General features: G+C 45.6%; 1 protein-coding gene across 1 annotated transcript in view; it reads left to right on the top strand.

The window, feature by feature from the left end:
• The window catches only part of LOC148015516 (CBL-interacting protein kinase 32-like), a 30,762-nt gene extending 17,513 nt beyond the window's left edge, over positions 1-13,249 (top strand). Inside the window, exons 8-14 of the mRNA XM_087665629.1 lie at positions 11,524-11,613; positions 11,751-11,873; positions 11,951-12,061; positions 12,132-12,251; positions 12,672-12,728; positions 12,812-12,886; positions 12,979-13,249. Coding sequence (XP_087521755.1) covers positions 11,524-11,613; positions 11,751-11,873; positions 11,951-12,061; positions 12,132-12,251; positions 12,672-12,728; positions 12,812-12,886; positions 12,979-13,053 — 651 coding nt within the window. The 3' untranslated portion in view covers positions 13,054-13,249. The remainder of the gene's footprint in view (positions 1-11,523; positions 11,614-11,750; positions 11,874-11,950; positions 12,062-12,131; positions 12,252-12,671; positions 12,729-12,811; positions 12,887-12,978) is intronic.
• Positions 13,250-14,739: the final 1,490 nt, after the last annotated feature.

The raw sequence follows: 14,739 nt of genomic DNA on the forward strand, positions 1-14,739 counted from the left end.
TCTCTCACTGTTGTACCCCATAAAAATGCATTTAACAGCCTTATTTATTATCCAACTTCTTCTTCAGTACCTTGGGAATGTGTGCATATGCAAGACACCCAAAAGTACGAAAATGTCTAATTGAAGCCGGCTGTTCCAAGCCTCAAAAGGTGTTACATTCTTTAATGCCTTGGTGGGGCACTTGTTCAAAACATGGCAAGCACACATAATTGCTTCCATCCAAAAATTATGTGGCAAGCTCTTTGCTTTCAGCATATATCTGGCCATCTCCATGAGTGACTGATTCTTCCTCTTTTGTAAACGCCCCGAACAACGTAGTATGCTTAACAATTATGATATTCGCTTGTTTTTGAGATTTAATATAAAAGAGAATGAACACTTAAAGCTGAAAATGAAAATTACTCACAAAATTACAGCCATGAAAATGTAAAAGTAATGGAGACAAGATTGAGGGTTGAAGATGGGCAAATCCCCTCCCCCCCCGGCCGCGCGAAAGAATGTATTTCTGCTCAACCCAAGTCCCTTAGGGAAGAGCTCAGTTACAATCAACCTGAGAGTGAGAAGAAGTAATTCTCACTCTCACAAGATCATGCAAAGATGTACAAACACACATGCATTATCTATTATGCAATGATAAGAACTTATTTCTTTACAGTATGAGAGAAGAAAGAGGGGAAATCAGCCTTTCTTCATCGTTGATCAGCAGTACATGGATAGGGCTTGCTTCTTGTTGCTAGAGTGAAAGGAAGAGCTCGAGAAGGAGGTGCTGTAATGAATTTACAGGCTTGCTATCGTGTAAAACAGCAGTGATAGAAGAGGGAATATGGAGAAATTTGATAATGGAGAAGTGCGGGATGATAATGGGGATGGATGGGGCCAGTTTCTGGCTATCTGTGGGTGCTGTACATGAGTTTACAGCAAAGAAAAATGATGCTGAATGAAGAAAAACGAGCTCTTATTTATAGGAGAGGGAAGAGCTAGTACAAAAGGGGAAAGTGGAGTAGCACAAGACAAGTGTCCAGCCACATGTCATGAGATGTGACAAGTGGTGGGACACTTGGAAACTTGTGTGACAAGTGTCTTGACACTTGTCTCTTCTCTATGGCCTTCCTTTTTGGGCTGAATATTGTCAAGAATAGAAACAACCAAATTTAGTAAGCACAGTCAGACTACAGAATTTACTATTTTAGAATGACATCCCTATTTTTTAGGACTAGCATTTTTAGGCTAATTCGAGGCTCCTAAAATTTAGGGACCTCCTAAAATTTAGGGACCCCCCAATATGGATGTCATATGAAAGCTTTTTCCGTGTACATCGCAAAAACGGTATCAGAATCTTCATGTGACTTTCCTATGCAAAGAAATGTGCATTTCAAGCTTTCAGCCCACACATGCACATTGTACAAGCATTTCATGATCATGCCATCTTGTTGATTGTAACTGTCTGTTCTGGCGGATCTAGCCCACACTTCAAGGCATCAATCCTTTCTATCCCTGATATGCGTGAGTTCTGGTCACAGGCGCCCAATCGGGCCATATAGGTGGAAGTGTGAACTATCTTTTCTCTAACCCACCACGTGGGTCCACCATAACCTGTGACCACTCATCAGTGGCCAGCTCCAATGCACTTTTCTTTATATCTAATTAGTGCAAAGGAAACAAATTTAATAAATCATTATATAGACAAATTAATGAAAAAAGGATACAAATTCTGTTTCTATAGAGTTGTGACATCTTTGCAACCCCATTCTGACGTGGAGTATAAACAATAATATATTGATGAACAATGCCTTTCTGCTTCAAAAAAGAATTCAGCATAGAAGATATATATTCCTCCCCTCGGTCCAAACGAAGAGTCTTAACCTTGCAGCCAGGTTGATTTTAAGCAAGTGCTACAAAAGCCAAAAATGCATCATACACTTTTAACTTTTTCGCCAAAGAGTAGACCTTGCAAAAGCGAGTAAAGTCATCAATAAAAGTGACAAAATAGTAACAACCACTCAATGACTTTGTTTGCATAGGGCCACATATATCCGAATGCACAATTTGTAATCAGATAGTTGCAAGTGACTTGCAAACCACACCTTGCTAAAGAAGAAATAGATAACAAATTCTTCTTTATGCTTGGTACAAATAAGGCATCCTACAAGCAGAGAATAGAGCCATCAATGACTGCCAACACAATCTCCTCAATGCCTCTAGCAGGGCATGATGCATTGTTGGCACACAATACAGACTTGCCAACCGGGGCTTCAATAACATAAGAAAACAAATCTCTGCAATATGTGATGTGCTTGGAAGCACCATTGTCAAAAAACCATGCGCTCGCATCCTCAGTAGAGATGAATGCTCTATTAGCCCAAGAAGAGTCATAATTGCATGTGAAAAAACAATAGTCCCTGTTTGCAACAAAGGACGCAGACTCAATACCAGTAGAGGGTGCATCGGAAACAGATATTCTTGACTACTACTCCTCCTCCTCGGTTATGCGCTTTCTACATTTTGTGATGTAGTGTCTTGGCTTCCTGCAATAGTGGCACTTGCCCTTCTTGGCTTGTGTGCCCCCTGTTTCTTGTTGTCCTGTGAAGTACTTGAAGTCCCAGAGCTCTGTGGAGCATTTTTAGCTTGGCTCCCCTTGCCCTTCTGCCTTGTCATAAAAGCTTGCTCAAAGGCTATAACATCCACATCAGTGTTCTTTCTTGTCTGCTCTTTCTCTAAGAGTAAACTGATCAACTGAAGGAAGGTAAGTGGCCGTGGAGAAATCCCCATGGTGATTTCAAGGCCGTATGAAAGGCCAAATACAAGGACGACAATGAATTCAAGGTAGTAGATATCAATTGCGCATCTGAGTTATGCTCATCTACATTCATAAGTTGCTTACGCAAGTCTTGAATTTTATTTAGATGATCACGCACATAGAATCACCCTCATCCATCTTCACAGTCCCAAGCTCTTTCTTGAAGAAAGAGATGCGTGTCTCATTCTTTCCAGCAAACATTTGCTCTAAGGTCGGCCATGCTTCTCGTGAAGAAGCTGCAGACCGAATGTGAGGGATGATAGACCGTTGAACTGCCAATGCAATCAACGACAAAGCATGTGTATCCTTGTGTCGTTGATCGCTAGGGAAGTGGCTGAGTTGGAGCAGGCTGAACAAGCTGAGTTGCCCGTTGTCCACGTCCTCCTAGAGGTGTAGTAGAAGCCTCAACTTCGGGCCTAACTTCACCGCTGACATAATCCCAAAGATTCTTTGCAATCAGCACATTCTGCATCATAAAGGACCATAGGGAATAGTTGTTGCCATCCAACCTATCCTCCTTGGACACATTTATAAATACATCACCTCACTGATTTTCCATGATAAATGTCACTGATTAAAGAGCAAAAGAGCAATATTTCAAGCTGAACGAACCTGCAAATCTTAGAATTTTCAAAAATTACAACAAACAGTGAGCTGTAATTAGCAAAGTTAATCACACACTATCGAAAAGCTGTCTGAAATGCACACCGTCCAAGGTGCAAAAAGTGCTCACTAGCATTGAAAATGCAAAAGCCCCAAAATTTTTTGTCCCAAAATGCACGAAATCAGTCTATTTCAGATTGTCAATGATGCATATTTGCCAATCTTTGAGCTGACTACAAAAGCCCCAAAATTTTGATTCAAAATTGCACAAAATTTGTGTAAAATGTGTTCCAGACACTCACTGAATAAAAAATTAATAAATTTTCTTTTTTATATTTGAGTGTGATTGAGAAGAGTTGGAGCAGAACTGATAGTCTTGGCAAACATGGCTAAGGTGGCGGGCGCTGATGAGGTTTGTGTAGGCTGTTGGCGGGTGCCTATGGTGGCTGCGTAGAGGTAGTCTAGGGGCGTCTAGGGGCTAGGCGAGCAATGCAACTGGAGGTGCTGCACAGGGGAGCTGCAGGGTCTGGCACAAGGGCAGATAGGCTAGGCATGTTTGACGGGCGACTCCTCTGTTGATGGACTTGGCAGGTTTGACGCAGGATTATTGTGGGTTGGGGTAGGTGGCTTAGGTGGTGTCGAGGTGCAAGGTGCAAAGGCACGGTAGGCAGGGGGCACCGCAGGCAAAGGCATTGCCTGCGCAGGCGGCGCTAGGATCTGGCTTTTGTCTGGCAAACTGGGCGCTTTAGGGGCGGATGCGCTGCCTGTGGGGGCGGTGCTGCAGGTGTTGAGGACAGAGTTGGTGGTGGCAGACAAGGCCATGCTAGGCCTTGGCGGTGCTGGCCTGGAAGGCAGAGGAGACCCATGGATGAGCTGGTGGCACCTGGAGCTGAATGCCAAGAAGATGGAGTTGCGAGTTGGTGGCTTAGCTCGGTGGTGGCCAGGAGCTGAGCTTTGATACCAAATGTGAGAGGTGAGAGAATGCATAAGGATCGAAGCTCGAGCTCAGCTACAAGTATAGTTGATAGTGAAGAGAGTGTGATAGCACGACACCCAATGCAGAAATCTCTAGTGCAAGTACAAAGTACAACCCCTAAACCTTAGGGTTGTAAGAGGATGTTCACACTCGAAGGGTGTAAAACATGATAAGTGCCCAAACTATGTAACATGGGCACATAAAATAAAAGGAATAAATCTGGGGGAAAAAACCTCTCGTACGGAGAGTAATAAGTGCCCAAGTGTCCTACCGAGGATCATTGACACTCCTGTGTGAGCGTAGAGGTGAGTCAATGGGTTGTTGGCTTTAATTGAAGATAATCATAATTGAGGTGGCCAAACCAAGCATGCCATCTCTCAGACTTAGTCTGAGTGGTGAGAGGTTTTGGTTGAGATGATGAAGATGGGTCGCCAGTTGTCCCAAGTGTCATATGTCCTCCATGATCGGAGTGGTGGCTAGCCTCATCAACTGGTCCGGATGGAGTAGCAAAGCTAGTAGGAGTGGCATAAGTACGTGATGACAAGTACTCTTGAAACTCCTCCTTTGTCATGAGATTGAAATTTGGAATAGGAGAAATCAAAGAAGGTGAAGGTGGTGGGGTGTCGTCTTCCTTGCGGAGTCCATAATACCTCCTTAGGGCCTCTAGTGATGGAGAAACTTTGAAGGATATTTGCTTCTTAGCAAACACCTTCCAGTTGCAAAAAACAGGTGCACACCTTGCTCTTGTACTCCAAGAAATAGCACCACACATAACGACTAACGTCATCAACAATCAACATAAGGTACTTGTTCTTCTCAAGAGAGGCCATGCCCATAAGACATCATGGGGTCCCAAGAAGAAGGTAGACGGAGACATTGTGATTTTGTTACGGGTCGTTCATGTGCCTTGTACAAAACCTAGCACTCCACAATATCTGCAAGATACTCTTTACAAAAGCATTGGGTTTGATACCATGTAAAGAAAAGTGTGTAGCAGCTGCTAGGGTTTACATTGAGGAAACACAGAGTGTACAACCATGATAGAAACACAACGATATAGATACAGATGCGCAAACTCAAAACTCAAAACACAAAAACAAACACAAGCAAAAGGAGAGAGAAAGAACCCGACTTTCAAGTGAATGAAAACTGTAAATGAATGAAGAGTGTATAAGGTGCCCAAGGGCAGAGTAATAGTGTCGGAGAGTGACATGCACTGGAGACCGAACCCAAGTATTGTAGCCACTAGTTGGAGACGAGAGAGTGCTGAATAATGAGGGGCAGCAGGCTGGTCACCAAAACATAGTGGTCGGAGTTCAAATTTTGGTAAATGTAGTGGTGTACCACTAGAGAAGGCCAAGAATTGATCACCTGAGGTAGAGAATTGCAAGGAGACAACATGAGAGGCAGTGTGTTGGACAGCAAAAAGGCTAGTATTAGAGCAGTCGCCCAGTGGGAGAGATGGCAGCTCCTTGTGGCTTAGCACCAGATGCTGAAAACACAGGTTGATTAGGTGCTATGATGACACAGAAGATGGAGACCTCCAAATAATAGGGCAATAGCTAGAAATAGGCCACCTAGGGTTGAATAATGATGGGCTGCAGTCGGTGATGGCTGAATAGCAAATGGTAGGTGGTTGATGGCTGAAATTTGCATGGTAGAGTGAGAAACTTGCATGAACAGATGAAGACTGAATGGGGGCAGCCTGTCTATTTATAGAAGTGGAATGACCCTCCAAATTTAGGGGTTTCACACACTCTCTCTAAAACGTAGTTGCCAAGAAAGCCATTTCGTAAAGTTAGGAAACTCGTTTCATACCTAGGCATTTCATAAACGTTGAAACACCTATTTTAAACTTTCACAAATGCCATACCCTAATTTTCTTGGGACTCCTGTAATCATCATTATATCATGGATTTACTTGACACCTTGATATGGATATTGGCATTGATTGTCAGAGTTTTGTTTTGAGTTGTTATACATGATGTTTGCATATATTGATGGCTCCCTTTACAACTAAAGTTGATGTTGGGCATGGATAGTGGACCATGATGCATGCAAATATTGATGCTATGTTGAATGCTCATTTGGATTGTATAGAATAATGAATAATGTCAATCTTTGTTTTCTTGGTCACATGAGTCATTTAGTGTGTGTATATATATTGCAAATAAAATGTGGCTAATTATATTACTTCAGAAAAATCTTGAATACAAGGAAGTGCTCATGCTCAAGCAGACTAGCTGGAGCTGATGCAAAGTCACAGATCTATCAGATGTACAAGCCTCTCAGGGCGGTCTAGGGGAGATGGGGGCAAGAAGCCATGGAGGGGGGTATATCGCTATCTGGGGCTGCTTGCGTGCATCATGAAAAACAGGTCCTGGTCGACCCAAGTGCGCAAGAAATGACAATGGAGCTCATGCCGAGCCTTGGATTCGCCCTGCACCTGGTCCCATTGGCCGCGGAGAGAGTGGACGATGGAGGTCCAGAGCTCTGCTAAGGTTGCCTGTGCTGAAAGTCTCTCTCCGCCAAAAGCCTCCTAACATCGCGCCTTCTAGATATGCCATCTAGTAAGACTCCTTATGATCTCCCATACCACAGAGTGGTTTGATTTGGGCTCTAGTACCTGGCGGATGGGTAGAGCCTCCAAGCCGACCCCTGCGCACGACCCTGCCTCAATAATGAATATTGTGTCCTGCATCCTAGCCTCATATAGCAAGTGACGGCCCTGGCTGATTGCCTGCCAATAGAAAGCTCCCCATGAGATATATCCAAGGTTGGGTGCTATACGGCGAAGGATGCGGCATGCTCCTCTCCACACTAGCTATGCCGCCTCGCACGACCAAAGGCAGTGCTTTGGGGTTCATAGACTGCTGTGTGCAATGCTTACAACCTCCCTCCTGCATTTGGGCTAGCCAGCTTCCCACTACCAAGCCTCCGTGTGCCACCAGCCATAAAAAATACGATACCCTCCTTTGCCTCCAACCATCCCATAGGTGGTGTCAGAAGGTCCGTTGAAAAGGCTCCGTGATGCTGTGCTCCGCCCACTGCCTGCTAGGTGATGGTGCCCAATCCATGTTCTCCTGCATCAGTACGTGTCTACCAGACTTGGCAGTGTACTTCTTGGCGACCGTAGTGGCCGGCCATAGCCACTCTCTCGGGTCCCACTCTAGCTCATCAAGTAGCCTGTCCTCTGAGATCGAGAGGAGTCACTCCCTGAGTTCCTCCCAGAAGACGTAAGGGTCCGGCCGCCATGTCTTCCCCTGAAGGCCAATCACCCGCACCCTTCTCTATGAAAGGACAGCTATCCCCTCATCCTGCTGCCCTCTGTCAAGGGCCAGATGCACCCCCCTTCCCCCCCTTGCACGGTAAAGGTCCCTAGTGGAGAGCCGCCCACTCTACTTGCCACCTGTAGGGGGATACGTGCTGGTGAGAACCTAGCGGCCCATACCTCCCCATGCTCTATTGACTCTCGAATCAGGGAAGCAAGCCACTCCTGAGGTATTGCTGCGTCTATCTCTCTTCTCCTCAGCTCCACTCCTCTCTGGCAGCCTGCTACTTGCTGCAGCACCTCCTCTTTCACCATCCTGTACACCTTTCGCCATGTCCTGATGGTACGTGCCGGGCGAGCCTCCCAACTAGCCCACTGGACATGGAGGCGCTTGTCGATATGTATCCCTTCCCGATCTCTGACTTGGGGGTTTTAGATCACCGACTGACGGTCTATCTCCTCCTTGCAACCTGGGGGGCTTTGGATTATGGCCTTACGGAAGCCCTACCACATACGGAGCAAGCTACGTAGGAAGGGGGATCTGAGTGGGGGGGGGTGATCTGGGCTGTCGTGAAGATCCATCTCAGGGACGGCCTCCACTCACTGCCAAGCCTTGGTCTACAATCCTGAAGACCCTTCTGCATTAGGACCTTCTTGGTCTGCCCTCTTGGACTGAGGCCGTGGACTACTAGCTTGGCCAAGAGGGCCATACTTTGATACTCTGGATCTATGATCCCAAGCCCTCCCTCTGACCGATGTCGGCACGCCACCTTGGCCCGAGAATCGTTGGAACCATCTGACTCGAACCAAAGGAAGTTTCGTACTAGGCGGTGAAGTTGCACTACACAGGATGAGGAGAAGCACCAACACGAGGCGATGTACCAGGCCGTCGCTAGGAAGACTTGGTTCACCACCAGGGCTCGGCCTGCTAGGGATAGGTGAGCAATACTCTAGTAGGTTAGCTTCCTTTGAATAGAGTCGAGGACTGGAAGAAACTGCTGGGCAGGAGTGATGTTGAGTCCCATTTGGAACCCTAGGTAACGGACAGTTTGCCCTCTGCTCACCCATCTAAATCCCAAGCGGACGCCCCATTCCGTACTAGAGTCCGGGTCTGTAAGGAAACCAACCGACTTTCGCCAGTTGATTTTCGCTCCCGCTGCAGTACAGAACACCTCAAGAGCTAGTCTCACTCTCTCTAGCATCAACTCATCGTTGTTTATGTAGAGTATTGTGTCATCTGCATACTTTGAGTCTAACAACTCTGTCTCCTCTCTCATTGGAAGTCCAAGGCCATGTAAACCGCCCACGCGTGACCTGAGGAAGTGAGTCATCGCTTGTGCAAAGAGTAGGAACAGGTACGGGGCCGGGGGCAGCCTTGCCGGATCAATCTCTCGAGCCGAAACTCCTCTCTTTGCTTGCCACCTATGGGAACCTTGCTGATAGCTGATTTGTAAAGGGCGGAGACCCCGTGGATCCATGCTTGGGGGAAGCCCAACCTCACCATGGTGCCCTCTAGGAAATCCTAGTCTACCCTGTTGTAGGCTTTCTGGAATCCAGTAGTATGGCTAGTCCTTGCCACTGTGTTGAGCCCACTCTGTTGCCTCAAAGAAGTTGAATACATTGTCTAGGATGCTCCTGTCCTGGACAAAGCCTGTCTGTGTGTCATGAATGATGTCTGGAAGCATAGGGCGTAGTCGCTTATCAATTATCTTTGCTAGTGCCTTATAGGCCACCGACAATAAAGTGATCGGTCTCCATTGGGAAAGCTCCAGCCGCGCGGTCTCATCGTTTGGAGAGAAGACTAATGAGGCCTGCTGAAAGACTTCGTGGCATCTGTCCTAAAGTGAAAATTTCTTGGAAGGCCATTAGTAAGGGGTCCTTCACCACCTCCCAGTAGGTAGTGAAGAAAGCCTTAGAAAGGCCATCCTCTCTTGGGCATTTCTGCCCATCCTGTGTATGGAAAGCCTCGTCTAGTTCCTTTTCTGTGAAGGGAGCTAGGAGGGAGCGTCCCATCTCCTCCATGACGAGGGACGGGATGTGATCCCAGACATGCTATCTACATCGCTGTTCTCTAGCTGAGGCTGCCTCCTACTGGAAAAGGCGTCTGTAGTAGTCGGTGGTAATCTCCAACACCTCGTCTAGGCTAGAGCAAGTCCTCCCATACTGATCCCGAGGGCTGCGTATCTGCTCTCTTGAGGTGTGGGGCTGGTGCACTGAAAAAACTCCATGCACATCGTGTCCCCCTTCCGTACCCAGAAGGCTGCTAGGGTGCGGAATGAGAACTCCGAGTGCTTGTCCTCAAGGCCGGTGATGGCTGCTCGCACGTGCACCTCCTCTGCGTGAAGGGTGGGATTCCCTAGTACCTCCTGTAATAATATTTGCGTGGTTGCAAGGTCTTGTCGGAGTGCTCTCTCCTTCTCTCAGCTCTGCTGCTTGGCCCGTAGGGCTGCCTCCTAGTAGATATGACTCGCGACTCAGCTAGGACCTTTGCAACCTCCTCTACGATCCGGTCTCTCCTTTCCACTTCCATGGTCCAAATCTCCTCAATCTGACTCTTCACCTTCTCCCTCCTATAGATTGCGTCAGGGATCCGACAGGATCGTGTGTCTAGGGCAGATGCTGGGGGATCAAGTGTCAAGAGAACCGGGCAATGATCGGACAATGTGGTGCGTGCCGACTGCCCAACCTAGCCTCCACGAGAGCATCCCCACTCTCCTACATAGAACTTGTCCAACCGCTCCAGCAAGACTCCACCTAGCCGCTTGTATCCCCAAGAGAAGTCCAACGACCTCTCCCTCCTGTGGAAGGCAGGGTCTCTCCAAGTATCGCGTGCTCCTACTGCCAGTAGAAAGACCTCCCATGCCTCTTGCTTCTCCCCAGCCATGCCCTGGTAGTTTTTGCCTTTGCCCTGCTGGTCCTCTAAAGCCTCCAGGTTGTTGAAGTCTCTTCCAACAATCCAGGAGTCTACCTTGGGAGTCCTTCCACGATCTCCACCCAAAACCTATTGCGTGCCCTAACCTCAGTAGTGGCATAGACATTAAGGACTCCTAGGCACGCGTCCCCAATATCCAATTTCTCGTCGCCTCTCCCACACCTGTGGCCCCAGCCCCGGCCCCGCCCAACAGGCCCAAACTTGCATTGTGTCAGTTCGGAACCGGCCTCCAACAATGTCCAGCATCCCCCCACTAGCACAAAAAATACAGCCCCCCCCCCCCCCCGCCCAATTGCTCCCTCCCTCTACGAGTGCCCCCCAATCAAACACCTTGCGCGTCATCCTATCTGAGGAACAGCTCTTAGCTGTCCGTGCCACAGAGCTGGAGCTTAGAGAAACAGCGATCTTTGGTCAGGTAGTAGAACATTCCCCATCCAGGGCCCAACTTTGCGATTGCCCTCACTCCACGTTGCGCATCGGCATAGCGCAGATAGCGGAGGCAATTCTAATGGATTAAGGTATCTTCATGGTCGATTTCAATGGTGGCTAGACAGCAGTTGATGACAACATGAGAAGTAAACGGAGGCAAGAAACTTTGTATCTCTTTATGCTTTTGCTTTGTCCTTTTAACCTTGTTCCTATGGGCTTCGGGCATTACAGTATGAAAGGGCTGTACCTGTATCCGCATGTAAAGGGCCGTACCTGTATCTGCAGGTACATGAGTTTTATAAACAAACTCTTTGCCAACAATAGCAGTCTGATTATTATCCTCATTTATCCTCTCTTCCTAGTCATCTGCTTGAAAATGATGTGTTTAACTTTTTCTTGACAGCTTGAAAGTGATGTGATCAACTTACTGATTTTCATTCACATCAAATTCGTGAATAGAGATTGATATGATCGGCACCTAAAACTGTGATCTCAGGAGGGTTGTTATTCTGCAGATCACTAAAGCTGATTTCACTTGTCCTGCATGGTTTACACATGGCGCTTGCAGATTTATACGGAGGATCATGGACCCAAACCCGCAAACTGTAAGTTTTGTCATTGGTATTCAGATTTTCCAGAACATTCTCGTGTGAATGTGATGGTTTAGCTCTTCTTCCAAAGATTCAAAAAGAGGCTTGTAAATGGAGACCACTATAGCTTATCCAATTACTGGTTTTTGCAGAGGATAACTATTCCAGACATTCTTGAAAATCAATGGTTCAAGAAAGGATATAAACCACCCCAGTTCCATGAAGAAGAAGACGTCAATCTTGAGGATGTTGATGCCGTTTTCAACAACTCAGAAGTAGGTGCCCTTTTCGTGCGAGACATTTACCTTTTCATTTCTGAATCCGTTACATAACTTTGGATTAATGACTGCAGGAGCATCTAGTAACAAAGGAGAAAGAAACCAAGCCTGTGATGATGAATGCATTTCAGCTGATTTCAATGTCGCAGGGCCTCAACCTATCTAGCTTATTTGAAGCACAGCAGGTGCAAAACTCTAGTTCCACTGGTGATTTTTGATGCATCAAGGATGGGAACTAATAGGTGCAATTTGCAGGAACATCTTGTAAAACGAGAGACAAGATTTACATCAAAACATCCTGCACAAGAAATTGTCTCAAAAATTGAGGAGACAGCCAAACCATTAGGCTTCAATGTACAGAAAAAGAATTACAAGGTGGAATCTACTCTTCTTGCAAGTTAATACTTGATTTGAGCCAGATATGGTCTCTTAACTTTTATGTAGTTTTTGAATAACTTGATGGGCTGTGCTTTGCTTCTGCTGTTCACTTTGGCGTAATTTTCTCACTTGCTTCATCTGAGACATTTGATCAAAGCTTGAAACAAGTGGAAACTGACCATTTCAGCAGCCAGATAGCCTTTTCTTTTTTAAAGCACTTCTCCTACTTGAGGTTGAGTGATAGTTAATCCAATTAGATTCAGGAATTCCTTGTCTTCTGTATGAGTCCATTAGTTCCAGTGGTTAGCAATGCTCTGTTTATGGTCTGTGTAAGTGAGAAAGTCACCTCCAATTTTATTAGCTGGCTCTGTTTTCCCTTTTTTTTTTTGTGATGCTCAAATTTTATCTTTATCACAGATGAAGCTGCAGGGGGCAAAAACAGGGAGAAAAGGTCACCTTTCTGTAGCAACAGAGGTAAATTTTGGCATATTACACTGCACCAGACCTCTAAGTAAACTTTTGATTTGGGGTACTCATGGTTTGGTTCATTTTGGCAGGTATTTCAAGTGGCCCCGTCACTTTTTATGGTGGAGGTGCGCAAAGCAGGTGGCGACACACTTGAATTTCATAAGGTAAGTTCTCTGCTTAAGGTTCAGAGCGAAGGACTGCACCAAACTTTGGAATTGACAGCAATAAATTGAAACGACTTTGAATGTGGTTCCAGTTCTATAAGAAGTTTTCCAAAGGAATTCAAGACATTGTTTGGAAATCAGAGTTGGAGAGTGGTGGCAGAAAGTGACAGCTTGCAGGATAGAACAAGAAACACAAGAAATAGACAGCATGACAAAATTTGTACATTGAAGCAGTCTATGACCCTCATGACACCCACATGCCCAAGTTGTACAATGTGGTTGGAACAGGGGTTAAGAACAGTGTATGCTATTCAACATTGTATCCTATCTTATCTATTTTTATCCTTTCCGGGGAAGCATAAAGTAATTTTCACCAGCATTGGTGATGATGCGTCCTTGTATCATTGTACCCATGTATACCTTCAAGTGTAATGCTAAACATAAAATTTAGCTCTCTTGGCGACTATTGGCTGAGGAATATTGTTGAAGCAACTATGTACCTTACGAGGTCTTATAAGATATGTCGCAGTTTCATTGAATATAATATCTATCATGAAATACTGACCTTGTGATTATGCTTATTTTCAGCACATTCTATCTTCAAGGGACGCCTATGGGCCATTATGCCTGCAGTGGGTATAAACACATTTGAATTTGTTAAAATGTCATTGATGACCAAAAAGTACATGTTGGAGCAAACATGCCAATCCGTTTGTACTCTCAATGTTCCTAGATATTCTCTTTGACAAGACAAGCTCTGTGTTTCAGTACTTCCTCCATAAGCAAAATTCCCTCATTTCGGGCTGGTGTTGTTGGTCCATCTTCCAAATTTTTGATACTTTGGGGGGAAGTCAGATTTTTTATCAACACGAATTTACAGGGATAGGAGGCTACAAGAGTCTCCGATAAGTCCATAGACATGCACATACCGGCAAGTAGTCTCATCTTTCAAACTTTGTCATTCTCAGCCTATTTCAGGCTGTGTATTGTTGGTTCAATCTTCCGAAATTGGAGACAAATAAGCTTCCTCACCAGTACATTAGGCTCTTGCATGGATGTAAATGTTTGTGTTCAAGCTCAAATCTATTTGTTTTTTTGTTGCTTCCCTAGTCTACAAGACGAGGAGCCAAATGTGTATGTCTCGTTTCACCTTTGGAGTCTTATATTTTTTAACCTTCGATCCCTTAAGGATAATTGTCACCCTCCCTATTGACTGTTTGTCTTTGGCTTGCATACCTAAAGAAAGGAGTACTGATATAACAGGGCTTCTAGGAATTGGTATTTACCTCTTAAATTCCTCATTGAAAGGTCTTTCACCTTTTGGGAAATAAGTTTTTTTCAAGCAGTGGACCATGCAATGTCCCCCTTGAGCATTAGGCGATCCTCTTGCTTTACTGAACCTGAATGAGCTTGATCCAAATTCAGCTCTAATTGAAACACATTAAGGTAAAGTGCAACACTGAGGGTGATCTACCAGGTCACCCTCCATTCATCTGCATCCTTCCATAGGTGAAACTGTTCGTGAAACTTCACGTAGTAGCACATGGATACTTACCTCTAACTTTAGTTGCCTCGAAGCCTCTGCTAGGTTTTAGGCCTTTGTCCCTCTGGACCACACAGATCCTTTAGACTTTCACATTGCTGCCAAAAATGGTACATTGGCTGCACTAGCATCCAAGTGTGGCTTCCATGGCACTTCCATAAATTGACTTAATAGTCCAGCATCATGACATGTATCTCGTCTCATCGAAGTAGCATGAATCAGACCTCCAAAAATTTTCCTATACGTTGTTGGGTCCTCAAACACATTCCAGATAATGTCTCAAAACTCTGCATTTTTCTCAGTCAGTGTG

Source organism: Lygodium microphyllum, chromosome 24, assembly GCF_053477565.2.
Source record: "Lygodium microphyllum isolate KBCC chromosome 24, Lygodium_microphyllum_v1.1.10, whole genome shotgun sequence".
Taxonomy (NCBI): Eukaryota; Viridiplantae; Streptophyta; class Polypodiopsida; order Schizaeales; family Lygodiaceae; genus Lygodium; species Lygodium microphyllum.